The sequence below is a fragment of the Neoarius graeffei genome, chromosome 22, assembly GCF_027579695.1.
Source record: "Neoarius graeffei isolate fNeoGra1 chromosome 22, fNeoGra1.pri, whole genome shotgun sequence".
Lineage (NCBI taxonomy): Eukaryota > Metazoa > Chordata > Actinopteri > Siluriformes > Ariidae > Neoarius > Neoarius graeffei.
In genome coordinates this window covers 31101799-31124352 of record NC_083590.1, presented here as the reverse complement: position 1 = coordinate 31124352, position 22554 = coordinate 31101799, and the positions used below count along the sequence as shown (strand labels likewise).

Sequence of the window (22554 nt, the reverse complement as noted above, 5' to 3'; positions counted from 1 at the left end):
AATATTGGTACACGCACCAGATCTTCCATAAGTGATCGAGATGAAGATATGAGTCATTTTAAAAAAGATGAACTTTGGCAAAAAGACATTCATTTCTAAAAAAAAAAAAGAAATGAACAGAACTATTGTGTTAAGCCAGCTCTGCTCTGCTCTTCTCTTCTCCCCGTCCTTTTCCACAGTTACGAGAGCATCTTGCGAAGGGTCAGAGGACCCTGGCAGGGGAGGGCATGTCTCAGATCGTGAGGAGTCTCCTGGAGTTAATGTCCCGCCACAGCTATTATAGCGGTGACCTCTTATTCTCCGTGGAGATTCTCCGAAATGTGACGGACACCTTCAAGCGAGCAACCTACATCCCAGCTCCCGACGACGTGCAGGTAGACCACACGCACCAACACATGCACTCAGATGAACACGCACTTGCATCTTGGTGGCCTTTTTTTTTTTTTTTTTAACTCACCATTCTTTGTTTTTTTTTTTCTGTTTTACAGAAATTTTTCCAGATAGTCAGCTTAATGTTGAACATGGACAATCTTCAAAAATGGGAAGATGCTCACCAGGTAATGTCTGACCCTCCATTTGTTATAAATACACATGTGCCTGCTCATGAGTACACTTTATAATTGATCCTGTAAATTAGTTTCAGCGTGTCCCTTAATTTCCTCCTCAGGCTCCTAAAGTCACTATTGCTGACACAAGAACAGATTAATGAGGGCTGAATGTGCAAAGCCTGACTGCTGTGTAATGAGACATACAGGTTAAAGCCTGTTTTTTGGGATGAGCTTGTGTTCAGGCCACCATCTGGACTCTCAACCTTACACAGTATGAACGACTTGTACATGATTTCATAACACTGAGTGCTTCTCACACCGAGCAATGCAACGACTTCATTCAAACATGTGACATGTTCGGAGTCGTATCTCAAACTGGATACAAATGATATTATTCATAAACCTTATTCATTGCACGAGCATTTAAACAAGAAATATTCTTTACAAGCATTTGTATCCTGTTGCTGAGTTTGTCAAAAGCAGACTCACTAACGTCAACCTCAATGGACAGGCTTCAGATCATATAATTGAATCTTATAATTAAACGAGTTACTGCAATGTTTTAATTCTTATTGCTGTCAAGTTTAAATTGTTTATTTATTTCAATTATGCGAATTTAATTATACATTTTAGGAAGCACAGTCATTTCATACTGTATTAATGATTTGAAAGAAAGTAATCGAAATGAAATCCATAAACTGAGACAGATAAGCCGACTGACTCAATTACGAGAAAAGAAATAGTGGCTGATGCACGGAAGTGGCTGAGCTGCATTACTGGAAAATTCAATGCACGTTGTGTAATCATATTTTTTTTTTGTTTTCAGCTCTCTCTGAATATTTTATGTAGTTTTTTTGTGTATCAGAAAATTGGGGATTTACAGATGAACAAAAGAGAAAAGTTTCAGGAATGTTGGATTTCATTGTTCTCACACATATGGTATGGTGATGAATGCCAAGCATCCAAAATGACCAGACGTAAGCAAGACTGATTTGCGTTCGGTGATGCCCAAAACGTTCATTAAAGGCAAAAGCTCACACAGCAGGAATGTGCAAGGCGATTAAGGATTTCTCAGAGGTAAAAAAATAAATAAATAAAAAATAGCGCCGAGTCAGCTATAAGCCATGTACGACGAGATTGAGTGGAATAACTGTTTTATTCTATCCACAGTCACTGGATTTTTTTTGGAGAAATTTTTATTTTTTGCAAATTCGATCAACAAAAACTTGATACAAAACGTCCAAAAAAATCTTTTCTGCTTAGAATGGAAACAAACCAGTGAAATGACAGGAGAAATCTGTGAAAAATGCGATAATTATAATAATTCTTGAAACATAAAAAAAGATGTGTTCTTACAATCAAATACTTTCATTCCATAATTATCTCATCTCATTATCTCTAGCCGCTTTATCCTTCTACAGGGTCGCAGGCAAGCTGGAGCCTATCCCAGCTGACTACGGGCGAAAGGCGGGGTACACCCTGGACAAGTCGCCAGGTCATCACAGGGCTGACACATAGACACAGACAACCATTCACACTCACATTCACACCTACGCTCAATTTAGAGTCACCAGTTAACCTAACCTGCATGTCTTTGGACTGTGGGGGAAACCGGAGCACCCGGAGGTAACCCATGCGGACACGGGGAGAACATGCAAACTCCACACAGAAAGGCCCTCGCCGGCCCCGGGGCTCGAACCCGGACCTTCTTGCTGTGAGGCGACAGCGCTAACCACTACACCACCGTGCCGCCCGTTCCATAATTATTTTGTTGCTTTTTTATTATTTTTAATTTTGGGGGGATTTGTTTTCGAGTAGAGTTTTTATTTCGTCCTCGTTTGGTTCAGTAACACGCGCTGCCATTTTCTTCTTCTTCTTTAGTTTTTTTTTTGGCAGTTGGCAAGCCAAATTAAAGGTGCATTACCGCCACGGACTGGGCTGGAGTGTGGAACAGGAGATATTGTGGGAGGGGACTAGCCTGGCAAGCCAGACTAAATGTGAATATTTAGTCTGGCCTCGATCCGTAGACATTTCCGAAGCGGGTAGGAGGAACAAACCGCTGTCTTTCAAACTGTCTCTGTGCGTATAGGCCAACGCTCTGACCAATCAGCGCAACAGTCAGTGCGTTTACATGCACATAGAGAGAATCGAATTTCTGTCGTTGCTCGACTGAAATCGAAGTTCAAAATGCCATGTATACACCTTAATTCGGCTGAAATTGAACCGAACTTGATTTCTCGGAATCGAGCTACACGACCTAGATTATGCGATTTCTGCCGAGCTACTTAGTGCATGTAAACCCTATCGAGCTAGTAGTCGAGCTACTTACTGCCCCTTCCGGAAGTGACGAGTGACGACACCACAAGTGGGAAACACAACAGCCTCGGTCGGCATGACAACAGTAGTAGCGAGCAGCAGAAGAGGTCAGGAGGAACAAACGAAGAAGAGAAAATGGCGAGCAGAAACGTGCACTTCTGGAGCAATGAGGAGACAGAGTTCATGCTCATTCAGCTTAAGGAGTTGAATATATTAAAATTCATGGACGGGAGAAAAACTCGCAATGGAGAACACGGAACTGATAACTTTGTTTACACTCTTGAATAGCTCTTCTTCATGACGACAACCGGAAGTGTACCAACATGATGGGGCATGTAGCGCCACCTGTGGCTTGGGTGCACAATGCACCTCACACAATAGCCCGATTTCATTGTGTGCATGTAGGATTGGATTTCTCTGGCACCCTGCTGGGACCTTCAGCTCGATTACCGACAGCAGCTCGATTTGGATGTGCATGTAAACGTAGTCAGTGACTGTGACATAATCAGAGCGACAGAAAGCAGTGGGGGAGGCCTTGAAATTAAATAATTTTTCAAAATGCGTATTAATTAATAAACAGGTTCTAGATATTAAGAAGTTTGGAGATAATGACCACAAGTTTGGAGTCTGTACCACATACACATTTTTTTCCAAGTGTTTTTCAAGGGTTTGCTTAAACTGTTTTTGAGAGTTTTTATTTAGTGGTGTTTGGTGAAATAATTTCCCTTAAATTTAAAATAACGGGAAAATAAGAAACAATCAAAAAGTAATGTTTCAAAGCTGTTTATTAATTCTTCGTACTGCACAAACTAGCCCCATCCTTTTGGCTATGAGCGGAGCCAGCTGGTAGATCAGACTTTTGCTATAGCCGGTCGGCAAAACAGCGAAAACGTCCTTCTTGAAAAGGAATGAGCGGAGAGCCTCTTCCTGCTCATGTTTCAACGAAAACTCCAAGTCTAATTCTTCTAAAACTGATTCCAAAGCGGAGTCAAACGTGCGCTGTTCACTAGCCGTAGCCAGCGCTCGAAACTAACGGTGTCCCGACGTCCCGGGGACCATAAAAAATGTCATCGGGACACAAAATTATCATATCTGGGACAATCCCGGGACAATGGAAAAAAATAGATCTAGAAAAAAAGTTCTACATTAATATTATTTACAAAGCCGTAAACCATACGTAGACATTCACCTAATTTGTCAATTTTAACTTTAAAACGTTAACAGCGAAAAATACATAGTAGCTACACTTTCGATGCACCTGCATCCGTAGGCTACAGAGCAGCGCGTTCTGTTCTAGAATCTTCGGCCGGAGTCCGCATTATATGGACTTGGAATGGAATTGCTACCGCACACGCTGCGCTGACTCTTGCCAGAACAAAAATGCTTAAGTGGTTGAAGCGGACCGACCGCGGGGAAGAAACTGAAAGCCCAGACATAACGTCTCCGGGACCTTCAGGATCCAAAGTGTCATCGCCTGGTCTGCAGGCAACGCTAGCAACTGAATGAACTTAATGAACACTGTTAGACACGTTATAAAATACAACAGGAATGATGTGGATGATATTGACGGAAGATACCGTTCAACAGAATAAGTGAGTTTTCTTGGTGTCTTTCATAGTTCAGAAAGTTTAGTCAGTCAGCAGCACAGCTAGGCTCGGACCTGGCACTATGTTGATGTTCCACCCACGTTTCGGCAGCGAAAGTTCATAAAATGGATAACGGTAATGGATAACGGAAAGTTCATAAAAATGGATAACGGTAATAGTGAAAATTATAAGTTGGCCTTATAAATGCCAACAGATATTCAAGGTATAAGTAGATGAAATGAACATAAAAGGGGTCTTATTTTCAACTAAAGTGTACTGCAGATGTAGTGAGTTGAAACATTTTCTGAACGAGCTAGTTGGCCCCGTTAAATAAACGGGTATCTATTCATACAGTGAGATCGCCAAAGTTTAATAAACTGAAAATGCAATAACTGTAATTTTGAAGTAGATGATGTATAGGACATGTGTCGCTTGTGTTTTGTGACTTATTGTAAAAATGATATAAAGGGTTCAAAATCGCATAGTTACAAATATAATAGTAACTTCATATGATAATATTAACCACTGGTTATTTCAGAGAGGAAAAAAATGGGGACACTATTGCTTCCATTCGGGACAATACAACACAGAATTCGGGACCACTGGGGGACACAAAGAAAAAAAGTTAATTTCGAGCCCTGGCCGTAGCCATCTTTCCTGCTGTGCTTTCTCCAGCGTCGCGCAGCTTTCTTGTCACTCCTGCAAAAAGCTCGCCCAAAGAATCCAAACAAAAACCTTGCGTTGTGATTGGCGGGCACGATTTGATGCCCGGTGTGTTTTTGTTTATATGGTGCGAGGCTAGACCCATTCGCTAGGCAAAAAATATTTTTGGCCGCTAGGCGGTTGGGTCTAGTTTACTAGGCTAGGAGGGGACTATTCTTTTTGCCATTTCTGTTTCCTTTAAATACTTGATAACAAAGTGATCTAACTTGATGCACTCCGCCATTTTGTTTTTCTCTACTCACAGTATATGAGCTGATATCCTAGTAGTAGTATAGGCAATCAGAGCAGGCAGTGAATGTGGATAGAATATATTTGTGTGTTTGTCCCTTGGTGACTCTTCCCTGACACTCTCCCTGATGCTGTGTTAGAAAAGCAGAATGCGTGTGTCCATGGGAAGCAAATGGTCCAGAGCACACTTGGAAATATCTGGCAATTATCAGATAGTCAGTGCTCACTCTAAGATCCAGTGGCATACAGAACTGACTTATACACTGAACCGTTATAGTGTATGCACCATGTGTACTACCTCATTTCTTTTTGATTGTTTTCTTAACTTTTTTTGTGGATTTATGTTGGCTTTCTGGCAGCACGGTGGTGTAGTGGTTAGCGCTGTCACCTCACAGCAAGAAGGTTCTGGGTTTGAGCCCAGCGGCCGGCGAGGGCCTTTCTGTGTGGAGTTTGCATGTTCTCCCCGTGTCCGCGTGGGTTTCCTCCGGGTGCTCCGGTTTCTCCCACAGTCCAAAGACATGCAGGTTAGGTTAACTGGTGACTCTAAATTGAGCGTAGGTGTGAATGTCAGTGTGAATGGTTGTCTGTGTCTATGTGTCAGCCCTGTGATGACCTGGCGACTTGTCCAGGGTGTACCCCGCCTTTCGCCCGTAGTCAGCTGGGATAGGCTCCAGCTTGCCTGCGACCCTGTAGAACAGGATAAAGCGGCTAGAGATAATGGATGGATGGATGTTGGCTTTCATTCTTTCTTTCTTTAATTTTTTTCATATTAAATATTTTTTAGATAATACTGTTGATATAAAAAACCGGGTGTAATTGAGATTAAACTTGATAGTGTAATCCGTATATAAATTTCCAATAACTCATCAGAAATTATGTGATTCGAAGCCAGTCGCTTGAGGTTTATATGAGTTGGTCTTCATATGCATAAATTTTCATGCACTCAAGAGCATAAGCAGGATACGAATGTTATTTTGAAGTTATAGGATGTTCATGAATGCTCTGATGAATGATTTCCGAATTAATCCATTCATATCCTGCATTTTATTTGCAGTTGAAAGCAGATAAAGAATTTGTGAAGAACTAAACTGCATCCACTACATAGGGGATGTAATAACCATTTGGGATTCAGCCATTTGGGATGTGTGAAGTATTAGCTTTTGCTCTGGCTTGGCCATTTGTACAGTATATCAGTGTGTGTGCGCGTGTGCTCTGTTCTGTCAAGTATACACTTAGTTCAGTAAACAGTCTACATCTTTTGAAAACCTATTAAACATTTCACAGGAGCAAAAGCGTGAGAGAGCAAAAGAGAGCGAGGGAATTATCTCTGTTCACTGATGTGCACTCTGCTACCTGAGATGTACTAATGCTATTTTTATTCTTGTGTGAGATCTTTGCCCTGTCATGGTTCACTGAATGGAGTGGATTAATATTTTCTTTATATTAAAATACCCTTAACAGCACCAAGATGCATGACTACAGAGTCTACCTCAAAACAATGTGTTTAGTTTTTAATTCCTTCATGACGTCTGAATGCACTCATAAATGCACTCACTGGCCGCTTATTAGATACACCCATATCTCAGTTGCTGTTTTACCTTACAAAAATCTACCATGGTTTACTATGGTTTTACCATGTTTTTTTATGTAGTAGCCATGATTCTACTATGGTATCTCATGGTGATTCTAAGTACTATGAACCAACCATAGTATTACTATGGTTTATCCATGGTAGTAACCATGGATCTACTATGGTATTTCGTGGTGATTCTAAGTACTATGAACCAACCATAGTATTACTATGGTTCATCCATGGTAGTAACCATGAATCTTCTATGGCATTTCATGGTGATTCTAAGTACTATGAACCAACCATAGTATTACTATGGTTCATCCATGGTAGTAACCATGGATCTACTATGGTATTTCGTGGTGATTCTAAGTACTATGAACCAACCATAGTATTACTATGGTTCATCCATGGTAGTAACCATGAATCTTCTATGGCATTTCATGGTGATTCTAAGTACTATGAACCAACCATAGTATTACTATGGTTCATCCATGGTAGTAACCATGGATCTACTATGGCATTTCATGGTGATTCTAAGTACTATGAACCAACCATAGTATTACTATGGTTCATCCATGGTAGTAACCATGAATCTTCTATGGCATTTCATGGTGATTCTAAGTACTATGAACCAACCATAGTATTACTATGGTTTATCCATGGTAGTAACCATGGATCTACTATGGTATTTCGTGGTGATTCTAAGTACTATGAACCAACCATAGTATTACTATGGTTTATCCATGGTAGTAACCATGAATCTACTATGGTATTTCATGGTGATTCTAAGTACTATGAACCAACCATAGCATTACTGTGGTTTATCCATAGTACTGCAGTAGCTGTGGTAGCATCATAGTTGTATGTGTAATAGGTCATAGTAACTATGAAATTAGTTTAAAAAGGAATAGTATGGTTTTTAAAAGGATGCACTAACTGTAGTATTACCATGCTTTCGTCCAGCAGTCAATGCTGTAGAGAAAGATCTCGATTAACAGCCCAGATATATTAACATTTACTTAGAACCTAAAAATTTAAGTGAACATTGAGGTAAAATGCACCATGGTTTTCATGGTTACCCAAAAAACCATGAATAACTATAAACCATGGTTAGTTTTCATAGTAAAACCATGGTTAATTTTCTAATCAGCCAGTCCCTTGACAGCAGCACATTTTTTTTCTTAGTATTTCAGAAAGCGCTGATCTCCTGGGGTTTTCACACACAACTGTCTCTAGAGTTTTGGCAGAATGGTGCGAAAAACAAACCAAAAAAAAAAAACACTGAATGAGCGACAGTTCTGTGGGTAGAAACAAACGCCTTGTTGATAAGAGAGGTCAGAGGAAAATGGACAGATTCATTCGAGCTACCAGGAAGGATATCGCAACTCATATAATCACTCTTTACAACCGTGGTGAGCAGAAAAGCATCTCAGCATGCAACAGCAGAAGAACAGTCCTGCAGCCAAGAACAGGGATCTTAGAATCAAGAACAAGTTCCTATTAAAGTGGCCAGTGAGTATAAGAATGCATAACAATGAAGATCTGAGGGTTTTTTGTTTGTATCCCATGAAGAACAGGGTTAAGATTCAGATTTGGTGTAATGAAGTAAAGAATAGGGTTGGTGTTAAGTGTACTGAGAATTGAGAAACGTGAGGGTACGTGGCATTTATCGATACTATTCTCTTTCCGCTACCCACTACCTGTTTTCTCAAAACTGATTGATACCGTAAAGAGGTGTTGATTAATTTTCTCTAACATCAGCTCGAGCAATAGTTCTGTCTACAAGGCAAAGCACAGGTTTATATTAAAGCACACCGTCCAATACATTATCGTTTCTATAGTAACAACTTTCACAGGAAGCTGGATAGCAAATGCTCCACGCAAACCCATTTTAAAAACTAGTTGATATGATGCTTTCTGTGAAGAGATCGTTATTTCTTATTTTTGGAAAGAGTCTTCAGTGTCAGTGCTTTGCAACAGTCAGAGGTAAAGCTGCTACTTTCAGATTTCTGACACTGGAATGTTTTTTGTTTTTGGTTTTTTTTCGGATGGAGGGATGGCTTTGTGCTTTCTCTCTCACATGGCAAATTTAAGAGAAAGATAAAAGAGAGACGATGGTGAGGGAGTGACTGTTTATAGCTATAGCTGTGAGAGCATGCATGATATAAGGACATTATGATCACATGGTATATTTAGAACAAAACACTTGGGGGGGTTATCAGTAACTCCGCTTCATGTCCGCCACATCACACCACTCTATGGTTGATTGTTATCAAAAAACAGCATGCCATGTCATGCTATTTCTTTACCAAATAAATAAATAAATAAATAATAAAATTATTATAAGAGTTATATTATAATAATTTAAATACTAATACTACTACTAATAATAGAGTTAAATAATAATTTTTTTAATTGTAATTTATTATTATTATTATTATTATGATGAGCTACTGGGCGGCACGGTGGTGTAGTGGTTTGCACTGTTGCCTCACAGCAAGAAGGTCCTGGGTTCGAACCCAGTGGCCGGCGAGGGCCTTTCTGTGTGGAGTTTGCATGTTGTCCGCGTGGGTTTCCTTCGGGTGCTCCGGTTTCCCCCAAAGACATGCGGTTAGGTTGATGTGGGGCGGCCTTGGGCTGAGGTGCCCTTGAGCAAAGTACCGAACCCCTGACTGCTCCCCGGGCGCTCTAGTGTGGCTGCCCACTGCTCCGGGTGTGTGCGTGTGTTCACTGCTTCAGATGGGTTAAATGCAGAGGATGAATTTCACTGTGCTTGAAGTGTGCATGTGACAAATAAAACTTTCTTCTTACTGGCAGTTTGAAAAATACAGGGACTTCGGCCTGGAAAACAATCTACAAATGATTCAAGTGAGGAAAAAAAAGCGTCCTTGTGCTTTAAGACCAAGAAACTCAATCTCATTTTGCCCAATGAATGATTAAACCAAAAGAATATACAGTATTTGTAAACTAATTATATTTGGAAGAGGAAGGGGTGGTAGTGGCGTTGGTGTTGGCTGGACTGCCAATATTACATGTCAAGGAGCTCAACCGAAACTAGACAAATGAGATCTATTCCCAGCAGAGGAGCCGAAAACAAGCCCATTTCAAAAATATCAGCAAGTGTGTTAGTGCTTCAGCTATTCATTACAAACGAACAGTGCAGCCAATCTACTCTGTCTCTTACCATCTGTTGCATATTAAAGTGGATTTAATTGGTAAACAATCAGGCAAGAAAAAGTTAATAAACGCAACAATTTGCTGTTCTGGCAAGCTCCTATCGCACACTTGTCCGATAGAAGAGTAAGACAGGTTCCTTCATTTTCTCGTGTTGAGATGGGAGAACATTTCCAATTTCAGTGAAGAGTGGAAATCTCTCGCGACACGAATGTCATGGTGACGAAAAAAAGGCAATCTCAATTAACATACAAAATCAGTTGTAATGGCAGGATTGTCATTGTGATAAAAGATCGGTCATGATGAGTCTTGTTTTGTTTTTTTTTTAGCTCTATAACCCTATGTATTATTATAATTGTGGTTAGCTGAGATCTAAAAGCATCAGGTGCTTACTCTGCTTTCTGCCTTGCTCTAACAGAAAGCATGCAGGACTTTATTGTAACATGCATTTTCTCTTCCCAGGTCTCTCCAGGCGCCATGTTGCTAATGCGAGTTGTGGAAGACTTTATTCATCTCATCGGTGAAGCACAAAAGCCTTTCCAAAGCTTTCTTGCTGTCACCACTAACCTCAGTGAGTGCTCTTAGCAACTTCAGAATTCAAAGACGTCAAAGGCTACAGGGTATTAGAATGAATCTTTGAAAGATGCTTATATGGAGAAACACCCTGAAGCACATTTATGATGTTTATATGGAAATGCTGTAGTTGTAATGTGATTCTGGTGCTAATTTGTTGGTTGGTCCTGTGTTGATTTTATTGGCACAGGAAGTTAGTAGTTGTGACATTGCTGCTCTGTTGTGACAGATGGACATTGCTAGAGGTCTCAAACATACAGTACTTTTCAACAATGTCAAAACATAAGTGATGATGCCCATGCCCAGGGTTTGATGTTATCGCTTCTTTCAAGAAAGAGCTTCTTTCAGCATTTTTCAGCGATGTTTGGTATCATACTTATGAAAAAAAAATCCATTATAGAAGTACTAGAGGCAACAAATGTTAGATTCAAAGTTCACTGAGTGACAGGACAGACTAATTAGCTAGTTATCAATCTATAGCATGATAAGCGCACACACATCAACAGTGGTATTAGCATTAAATGTGAAGCTTTGTAACCTTATCTGCAGTGCTGTAGGCAAGGCACTAAACCTCGAGTCCGAGTCCACTCTCAAATCCCCAGTATTCAAGTCCAAGTCATTAAAGAAAATTTCACTATTGATCCAAGTCGAGCCTGAGAACAAGACTCCACCCGCACCATTTGACGGTGGCTGTTACTGCCTTTATGTGAAAGCATCGCTGCTACTGTGTTGGACTAACATTACTGCTCGACTGCCCTGTTTTAGTTAACAGGCTCCAGATAAAAAGCTTGCTTATCGCTCAGCAAGCCCCGCCCACTATCAGCAGGACAAATAACATGAGAGAGGGTTAACACTAGCTAGTTCATCGCTCAGCAAGGCCCGCCCACTATCAACAGAGCAATGAACATAGCGTGTCACTTCCTTCTCTGGGTGGAGTCTTACCAAATGATGACTGAAGTTCGAGGTTGTCCCCGTTGTCTCCTCGATAGGTCTTCTACATATGGAACACATACAGTAGCAGTGCATTTTTTTCCCACTGCACGAGAAGTCTGTATAAGCAAAGCGGACAATCCTAGGAGCGTTCTCTGCAGGCATTTTAGCGCCATTAATGTTAGTTTGTTCCTGAACATGACGTATGAACAGGTGAATGTGCATTCTCCGTAAAATTAGGGCATGAGTTGGACTCGAGTACTACAAGTCTGATTATCTGTTTGACCAGAGTACAAAGTAAAGCACTGTTACATCACTCTCTAGAGATGAAACAAGGGATAATTTCCACTGGGATCACTGTCAGCAGGTAGACAGCAGTGTAGGAAACCAAAAATGGACCAACATTGTCTGTAAGATCGCATGCTAATTATAAAGATTAATATGCAAGCCACGGTGGTGTAGTGGTTAGCGCTGTCGCCTCACAGCAAGAAGGTCCTGGGTTCGAGCCCCGGGGCCGGCGAGGGCCTTTCTGTGTGGAGTTTGCATGTTGTCCGCGTGGGTTTCCTCTGGGTGCTCCGGTTTCCCCCACAGTCCAAAGACATGCAGGTTAGGTTAACTGGTGACTCTAAATTGACTGTAGGTGTGAGTGTGAATGGTTGTCTGTGTCTATGTGTCAGCCCTGTGATGACCTGGCGACTTGTCCAGGGTGTACCCCGCCTTTCGCCCGTAGTCAGCTGGGATAGGCTCCAGCTTGCCTGCGACCCTGTAGAAGGATAAAGCGGCTAGAGATAATGAGATGAATGAATATGCAAGCCATTCAGGGTGGACTCTCAAAGTTTCTGCTATTTTGCTTTCTCACTAGTAATCAATATCCAACGAGAGCCAGTGTCAGCTGTTTCCAGCGACATTAACTTCCCTATGAAGGGAAGGAGGGGGATGAAGGACTGGGCACGCTCAGCAGAAGACAAGCTTTTCATCCCGAAAGAGGTCTTCAGTCTGTCCTCTGATGGTGAGTCAGAAATCTGAACTTCTAGCATCGATAGAGTTCTATCAACTGAACGCCACAGAAACACAAATATTTTGCTCTGAACTCTGTAACATTTGGTTTCTTTCACTTTTCATACAAATAGAGCATCAGTTTGACTAGCCCTGAGGTTGTTACTCAATCTCCTTCCTTTGTTCCACCCATTCTTCCTTTCATACTTCTCTCTCTCTCCCAAATGTCTCTCAGTATCTTTCAACGTATCTTTGCACTTCTTCTTGTCGGTCCTGTTCAAGCTATGAGGACCTCAATCACCTTACAGTCCAAGGTGAAAAATTGATCGCATTATGGAGGAAGAGGGCAAAGTGTGGGATGAAAAAGAGCGAATGATGGAGGGGAGTTGAGGGCCGAGGTCAGGGGAGGATACTCATTTCTCTGGGAGCTGGGAAATTAAAGAAGAGGAGGTCCTGCCACAGGGAAAGAAAAGACCCCCTTATCGATGGAGATTGAGGGCTACACAGAATGACATGGAAAAGAAAAAAAAAACAGATCATGGTAGAGAAAATGGATGCCACTCCAGTTAACAGCTCCTCCCACTTGTCCTAAAGGCAAAACCATTAACTCCCAACAGCACTCGTGCCCACCCCCTGCTGTAAGTGATAAGATGTCCCCTTGTCCCGCACTATGTCTGATATTATGCTAGAATGAAGAAATGCCTTATCAAATGCTGGCTTTGTTCAAATGAAAACTGTGAAAATGAAGAGGTGAATTCCGTTCAGGACTTGTCAAGCCAGATGCAGTTTTGGACGGTGATGGCTGACTGTTATCCTGAAGATGTGCTGGAATTGAGCTGAGCCTTGCTCTATGGGAGTAATACACTGTTTTAACACTATTTTCAGTTTAATTCATTAGTTATGGGAAACTACGTGCAGTCAAGGGCTGTGGACTCAATCTGATTTGAAGAAGTAAGCATATGACAGCGTTATGTCAAGAAGAATAAGAAATGTTTTGCCAAGCGATCTATTAGAGCTAAAACAGACATAATATGAAGAATGCTTGTTGAGGTGTCATGTTGTGGGCTGAACATTTCAACTGAGAAACAAAAGCACAGTTATCACTTTTGACTTGCATCATGAACTCGAACACAAGACTTTTTTTTTTCTGTTTTCAACTTGAAATGGAAGAGAATGTGTTGTACGTCCATTCATTGTCAACATTCAACTTTTTTTTTTTTAAAACAAGCTATGATGTCACTTCACATCAGATTAAAGAGTGTAAATAAAATAAAAATCTGGTAACTGGTTTGATGCACTGCCTTCACCAAATCATTTTATATTTCGAAACTGTTTGGATCTCTCTTTCTAAATGCAAGGCAACCTAAATATTTGGATTGCCATCATTTGCCCAGGGATGAGAATGAAAAATATTTAAAAAGTCTGAAAAAAGCTGGGGGTTTGGGGACCGCAGGCACCCAGCGGGGCCCAGGGGCAGAACCCCGGTGGGGGCCCAGGGGGCGGGAGCTAATGATTTTTGGCTATTTTTTTTTTTTTTTACCCCAAAACCATTACTTTTATCAGCAAAACGTTGCAATGTATTTGGAAATAAATTCCCCTTCTTGGTGGACTACCAGGTGAAAATGATTAATATGGTACAAGAGACTTGTTTTTAATCAATTCACATTTGATGATTTAAAAAAAAAAATCAGTGCACCTTTTAATATAAACGAGCTCTACAGTATTATATTTCTGCATTTTTGCTATTCATGTCTTCGAATACTCTAATCCTTTAAAATGAAGTGCAAACCAGAAAAAAGTACTATCATATAATTCTCTTAAGCTTTCTTCTGATGTTATCATGGTCGCAGGAGGCCTTGCATATTAAGCAGGCAACATTCAACATCACTTTTATCACTTCCCTTTCAACTGCTGTGTGTACTAACTAGGTTTTATCTGGACAGGATGTTGTGTAATGTAATACATATTCCATATGGTCAATTTGAAGATCAAGATGGTGACTTTGAATTAAAGAACAGGCATGTACAATTGGCATTACATATTGGAAATTTTTTACAAATCAAAAACTATAAGTTCATCTCGGCCTAAAAAATTTGGGCAGACGCTCTCGCGCGGCACATGCCAGCAATTTCCCCCCATGAAATGAGCAATAAGTAGGAGAGTTATACATGCTATCATACCTAAAATTTCATCAGAAATATAGATACGATGCTATGATTCTCCCCAACATGCTACATTAGATAAGCTAACCCCATTTATAAAAGATGCACACTTATATATGACATGTATTTGATGTACAGTATATACATACAGACACACACACCATGGCATTGATTCGTGCGATATACATTATAAATATAATGAATCATTGAACAGGCAAAATAATTTTCGACCTACCTTTGTGTTTTTTGGTGTGTATGTGAAGTTCGATAGTCCTTGCCCCTCTACTAGCGTAGTCTATCATGTCAGAACACAATGAGCAAAGTACTTTTCCTGGGACGTCTATTTTCCGTATGTGATCACTGAGCTTCGTTGTGACAGTCTGCTTGTTGATCTCGACATTCAGTGTTCTTTCTAACCAAGCCCATCGAAAACAGTTCTTTATTCCTGCACCTTTATCAATCTCCCTCGCTCGATCCTCTTCTTTCTTATCTAGGACTTTTGACATTGTCGATATGCTAAAATATCGTGCCTGAATACATATGTCTTTCCGATGTTACCAATGCGTATCGTCAAACAGTGTGTCCGGTCGGTGAATGGCGATTGCAAGCCACGTGTGGAGAGCATGCGCGCTTGTGTTTATACACTGCACGCGATGGGATTTCCCGAAAATTCTACTGCAAATAAGTCGAACATTGTCGCAAAAGTGAATGTTAATTACGACATGTCGAAAGACTCGAGTGTGTTAACCCGGAGCCCACCAAGAATCAAGACGTTATAAGGTGAACACAGACCGTTAACCATACACCCCCCACCCACCCCCGAAAATTTCTCAACGGATTTACATCGATCTCAAAAACGATCATTTTGGTCTGAAAAAGTCGGAAATCCGCCGATCAGCGGAAAATTCTCATCCCTGTTTGCCTTTGAAAATATGGGAGGGATGGGGTGCTGTGATACAGATGTCAACCCAGGAAAGTATTTCAACAGACTGGATTAACTTGAAATTATGGCTCATTTTTTTATGGCTCATTTGAGTTTTATGGCTCATTTGAGTTCTATTCGTGGTCGGGTCATACCAAAGACCATCATAAAAATCGTACCTCCTGCCATCTGGTGAGGCACACCACAATATAGGTGCGAATAGGGAGTCAAACTCTCGTGGTTACCAGAGGACTGGCCCCCTCACTGTAACCCTAGCTATGTAATAGATGAGAGGCCGAGGGCTATAGAAACAGATCGGTGCCACCCAATGCACCTTACGGGCCTGGTTAGTACTGGGACAGGAGACTGTCTGGGAAAACCAGGTCCTGGCATGGGAAAGACTTTGACTTTTGGCTGTGCTACAGTATTTTTTTTGTACAGGATTGATTTGGTCTACTGAAAGACTTGGCTGCGTTAACATCCAGACTACATTATTAGAGTTATGATCCCAGATCTTGAGCATACCAAAGAGATTAAGGAAGTTATGAAGGCAAAGGTGCTTTTTGTGGGGTTATTTCATATTCAGAAAGAGAAAAATACAAAATGATATCAACCTGTTCTTCACTATTAACATCTTGAAATACACTTCCTGAATATTTTTATTACTTGTGAGCTGTGATAGTTCTTGCACCGAGTGTTCCTGGAACAGGCAACGTTTCTTCTGTGAGTTTGACCACGATAAAACATTCATGGAAAATGAATGAATAACAGTAAATTGGTGATCCCTAACTGTTTATAACATGTAATGATAGCTGAGACAAAGCTATGTCTCAATCTGTTTTTAACTGTCCAGTTAAACTTCTGTAATTCCTTGATCTTGCTCAGGTTCGCAGTGGATCCAGAGGTGGGAATACACCATGGATACATAGATCCATACTGATAGTCTAGCCAATTCACCTCCCATCATACTTTTGGGAAGTTGGGGGAAATCAGAGAGCCTGGTGGAAACTCATGAGGACAAAAGGAGAACATTCAAAACCCCAGTACAGACAGTAACTTCTGGAAGTGTGAGGCAGTGATTCTACACACTGTGCCACTACAAAATTACAGTGAACTATTCAGTAGATCACACGTTTCACTTTGTCAAATGCCAGAAGTTATAGTGCTTCTTTTTGAACTTTGAAAATATGAGAATTGTGGGAATCAAATGTACCATGCTTAAAGCTGAATTAGATATTAGATCTGATTAAATTCACCCGAGTGCCTTGCTTTTATCAAATCTTCTGGACCAAATCCATACAAAAACATGGGTGTTGCTGTTATGCCTCATCTACTCGCCATTAAGGTTCTCATGGTTAGATGCCTGCTGCACCTCCTCTGTCCCTCTGTCATCTTGGTCCTTCTGGTGCAGCCCTATTCTCTTCAACCTTGACATTTTCTGCAGTCAAACATAATCCCTAAAGACTTGGCTTCACACCAGAGCTCAGCATGTCCCAGGAGAAGAAGGGATTGGATGGAGAAGAAACAGAGGCAAGAAACCAAAGGCATCAAGACAGAAACAAAAGTAGTCTTATACAAGGAGGACGCAAAGATAAAAAAGGTGCATCAGGGAAAATGTGTATAATATGGGGAGAAGCAAAAAAAGAAAGAAAAAGCACGTATGTGAATGCAGGGAGAAAAAATGTGCATTGGGGAAGACTGGGCAGAAGGTTGGTGATCTGGCCTGGTGGGTCACATCGATAAAACCCTTCTTTCTGTCTATGAAATGTCACTAAAATTGTCCAAACCAGCTCAAAGTCCTTATGTCTGACAATTTCTGAAATCCTGTGCTGCTTTGGCTTGTGTGTTGTTCTCTATCTGTCAGTCAGGAGTGGATAAAGGAACCTGAATGTCACAGGTTTTAAACTGCTCTGTTCAGCTGCTGCTATGACAATTGTTCATGGCACAATGGGGATATGCGTGTTGGCAGGAATGTTATTTGCTACTTTAGCCACTACTTTGTGGGTCTTGTTGTAATAAGCCTTTCAGATGACTGTTTATGTTTTTCATGTCTTGTTTGCAGAATCGGATGAGGCTTCCTACTTTGTTATTGGAGCCATTCTTTACCGCACCCTTGGCTTTATTCTACCGCCACCAAAGTAAGTGAGCACAAAGAAGCTTAAGAATAAACACCAACCCTGCAAAAACCATCTGTTCTGGAAAACTAACTCTAAATCAAATTCATGAAAAGGTGGCACAAGTCCATGTTGAATCACCTCAATAACTTAAAGATCTGTTGAATATCTGTCAAGTGTCTAAAAACAAAAATAAATATAAAATATAGAATGTGTATTAATAATTCTAGTGGCGGCTGGTGGTATATTTTCTTTGGGGAGCACAGTGAATAATATCTATCACAAATATAATTTAAAAGTTTATATAAATTTGGCATTTGAATCTGAACCATGGATAAAGGAACCTGAATATCAGGGGCTTTAAACTGACACAGCTGCTGCTATGACAATTATTCATGGCATAATGGGGATATGTGTGTTGGCAGGAATGTTATTTGCTACTTTAGCCACTACTTTGTGGGTCTTGTTGTAATAAGCATTTTGGATGACTGGATAACAGAGTACACAGAAAAGTTGTAACAATTTTGTTCATATCAAAAAAACCCTAAACTTACAGTTTTGTCATCTGTCTTTTTTTTTTGTAATTGGTACTTTGATTGGACAATGTGTGTTCAGTCTATCAACTTTCAGTTTCTCCTCCAAACATATTTTAGCAGAAACATAATGATACATAAATTAATAAATACAGAGGAATTAATCCACTTTGTTCACATTCATTACACCTGCGACTGAGTCCGTACTGGTGACGTATTGTGAAAATGTCACCAAAATGGACTAAAATATATTAGCCAATTGGAGCTCAAAACTAGGGGAACTGTCATTGATTGGTTGCATGAACCTACAGCACTGGGCTTTTTAAGAACTGGTACAGGCTTAAACAGTGTAATATGACACGGGTTTTTATCGATGATGACATTTATTGCAACAACTGATTTACTTTTTTGTGAACATGCAGTCTGAAAAAAAAAGCATTGAACATGGAAATGTAATTTGTAGCTTGTGTATGGCTGTAAATTGAAATGCAGTTTGACGTGTTATTTGCTGTACAAACAAAACTGCCTAAAAATAGTGATGTCCTGAAACAGTTTTAACAGTGTAAAATTCACTAGTCAAGTAGTTGAATTGCTGGCCAACTAATAAAATGAGTAGTCAGGCAACCCCTCCTGTAATCTGGAGAAAACAAATTCTTCGGTGGATTCAGAATTGGTTTTAATGGTACCAGTGACTCTCGTTTACATGACAACTGATGGAGATTTGGTACTTTTTCTGATAGGTAACAAGCTATAAAGAAAGTGGCTATGAATACTGCTAATGAAATTCCCCTATTATAAAGAAAGTCTCCTATATTATAAAAATATCTATCTATCTATCTATCTATCTATCTATCTATCTATCTATCTATCTATCTATCTATCTATCTATCTATGTGACTGTAGTGAGTAGTCATATGCCGCTTTTCCACTACAAACGCGGCTGAGTCGGGCTGAGCCGTGCCGTGCTGAGTTGGGCTGAGTCGAGCTGAGCGGGGCTGTTGGAGTTGCATTTCAACTACAACCGCGCTGAACCGTGCTGGCTGGAAGTGGGTGGACACATTGGGTGGAGTTAGCGAAAGTGGGTGGACGTCACGTGATGTCGTTAAGCGGCGCAAACAGTGACATCAGTGACCTTTTAAGCAGTAGTCTCACGACCCGGATAGTAAACAATAAACATGGAGGACATGGAGTCGTTAGTGTTGCTGGTCTTGGTGCTGTGGCTTGTTGTCACCGACAACGCCAACAGATACTGGCAAGAGCGTATAGATGAGGCGAGGCGCATAAGGCTTCAGAAATTCTCGTAATTCGTAATTCTTCTTCTTCCGGGTTTACGGTGTTTACAGATCCCAGCGTGCTCGCGGGGCGTGTGTGGGCATGTGAGGACACTCCTCCTCACCAATCAGTGCACAGGGGAGTGTCTCCTCACGCCCCTAGCCCCACTCAGCTCGGTTTGGCTCGCTTCAGCCTCACTCCAAAACCGTGCGAGTTTTGGGTGCTAAGCAGGGCTGAAGCGAGCTGAGTCGTGCTGTTTTGAGATAGTCGAAACGCGAGCCGTGTCGGGCTGAAGTGAGCTGAAGTGAGCTGAAAAAGGGTAGTGGAAAAGGGCCAATAGTCATGTGACACTAGTTATTCTCACTTCTACTTCATTAGCAGGAATTGACTGTTAAAAGCAATGTGAGTGTGTTAAAAGCAACTCAGCACCTGGGTTCACAGGCTGTATTTTCATTTGAAACAGCAATTTCTGAGGAATACTTTCTTTATTTATTTACCCACCCTTTTTTTTTCCCAATTAAGTGTCATACCTCTGCTAGAAGCAATCTAAAATTCTCCATGCTATCTATATTGTAATGTTCCCCCTGGGGATGTATCATAAACTACTTAGCATGAGGTGCATTACTTAATCCTATAATCCTTCAAGAGATAATCTATTGTTCTCTGTACCTTCTGTTACCATTTCTCTGATATGACTAATGTATCTGTTTTATCCCCAGGGCACAAATACTCTGTCAGTGCACGTTATAGGAATGAATAGAAGAATCTGTGTTCAAACTGAATAGATACACCAGCATCGGTTAATTAATTTCCAGGGTAGAAAGCCTTGGTTCGGACATGCTATGTACGGTAAAAGATGATTATCCGAGCAACTAATCCAGCCAATGACCTTCTGCATGCTAGTAAGAACAGGGCTGTAGGACTCCTCACACTGCATGGATGAAAAGTTTTAAATAATAAAAAAAAGTACGTGGAATGTATGCTGTGAACTTAGAGGCCGAGGTCTTGTTTCAGTCCACCCCTGCAGTGGTGTTCAATCTCGCCTCAAAAAGCACGTCAGTGCCCTTTGCCCTTACTTCAAAGTGAGACCCGTCCTCAGTGCTGCTCGCTTTGATTTAGATTTTTTGCCTGCTCAGTTGCTCACTTGTTTACTTCTTGTTTGTGGCTAACACTCCCTTACACTCTTCTATTCTCTGTACAGTTTTAAGAATTGAGGGGAAGGCCCTGCCATCCAGGTCAATACTCCTGAGGGAGCTTGCTTGTTGATAAATATGGATAGGATCGTGGCTGTTTGTTCAGTTTAGATTTGAGTCTCATTAATTTTCTCCCAAGAGTACACAGCCATTTCTCTCTCTCTCTCTCTCTCTCTCTCTCTATCTCTCTCGCTCTCTCTCTTTTAAGCGAAAACATGGCTGCTGCCTCTTTGAACCAACTCCACATGCACACACATACTGGCAAACGGGCAAAAGATGGACAGCTTAATGTCCAGCACAGTGGAAAGGATTTACTGTACTATGTAACAAATAAACTAGAAGGGTACTCAGTAGATGTGCAGACCTCCGCCAAGCCACATACCTTTGTACTTGTACTTACTTACTTACTTGTACTTGGTAAGGTGTTCACGTTTAGTCTGCCTGCTCGCAATCTAGTTTGAATGAACTTAGGAGGCGTCTCCAAGAACTCCTGTCCATAGCAGCATGAATGGCTGTGGAGATGTCGCAGTAGTCGCTGAACAGTTGCCTGACGTCAGCAGCAATAGTCTGCAGAATGCTAAGACGTGGACGGCCAACACTGCGGTGACCATGGGAGGGAGTCCAGCCCAGTAGATATTTAGGGAGTCGGGCAGTCTGCATCCGAGCAACATGCCCGAAGTAGTGCAATCTGTTCACCTGGATAAGCATACCAAGCTTACAACAGGCAGTCCAGGGATGAAGTTCCCTATTAGTGATGCAATCTTGCCAACGTACTTTAAGGATTCTCTGCAAACAGGAATGCTGGAAACTTTCAAGGCGACGTACATGCTGGTTTTTCAGAGCCCAAGTGGAGGAGCTTTACCGTACAACAGCAGTGAAAGCACACCACTCTCAAAGATCTTTATCTTTGTGGTAAGGGTAATCCCACGGTTTCTCCAGATGTTATTTAGAGAGTTGAACATGCCTGATGCTTTGCCGACCCTAACATTGATTTCCTTGTCAAGGGAGCCATCACATAATGGAGCCAAGGTACCTGAAATGGTTCACCTGCTCCAGAAGTTCATTATCCAGTGTAAGGTCAAGGACTTTGTCCTGCTGAAAGGGACGTTGATTGTGGAATTTGCCTCAGCATGCAGTTGGTCTTCTTGGCATTTATCTTTAGGCCAGCTTCTTTACCAGTGTCAGAGATGCTGGATGTCGCTTCTTGAAGACCATCTATACTGCTGTCAAGGACAGCATGTCATCTGCATAGTCAAGATCGCTGATGTATACTGCCGGGTGTCGAGAGCTGCGGCGATTCTGGAGCAGAAATGGGTTACCGACCAAAGGAACAGCTTTACTTCCTCTACTTCTGACATTGGAGACTCCCTCAAAAATGCTAAATAAACATTTTACCAGAAGAATTATCATTTCTAAATCAATTGAAGTGTCATATCCAGTTTGTATTATATGGACATGAGTGTTTTTACTGGGAAATACGCCACTTGGGACATGGAGAACCAAAACCATGACATAAATCTCTGTATGTCACTCGTGAGGAAATCAATTAATCGTTTTGATAAATTTGGGTACTTTTTATTTGTGAATGTGTCTATATAATAAAAATAAAATCACATATTGACTTGAAGATATGAAGTTTAGCTTCTCGTGTTGGAAAAACTGACATTTTTCATACAAAAAACATTGTGGATCTGAGTGACATATTTAAATA

General features: G+C 41.0%; 1 protein-coding gene across 1 annotated transcript in view; it reads left to right on the top strand.

The window, feature by feature from the left end:
* Window positions 1–22554, top strand: part of adgrb2 (adhesion G protein-coupled receptor B2) — an 836040-nt gene that overhangs the window by 396975 nt on the left and 416511 nt on the right. Inside the window, exons 9-13 of the mRNA XM_060904734.1 lie at window positions 180–374; window positions 489–557; window positions 10611–10719; window positions 12514–12660; window positions 17794–17869. Coding sequence (XP_060760717.1) covers window positions 180–374; window positions 489–557; window positions 10611–10719; window positions 12514–12660; window positions 17794–17869 — 596 coding nt within the window. The remainder of the gene's footprint in view (window positions 1–179; window positions 375–488; window positions 558–10610; window positions 10720–12513; window positions 12661–17793; window positions 17870–22554) is intronic.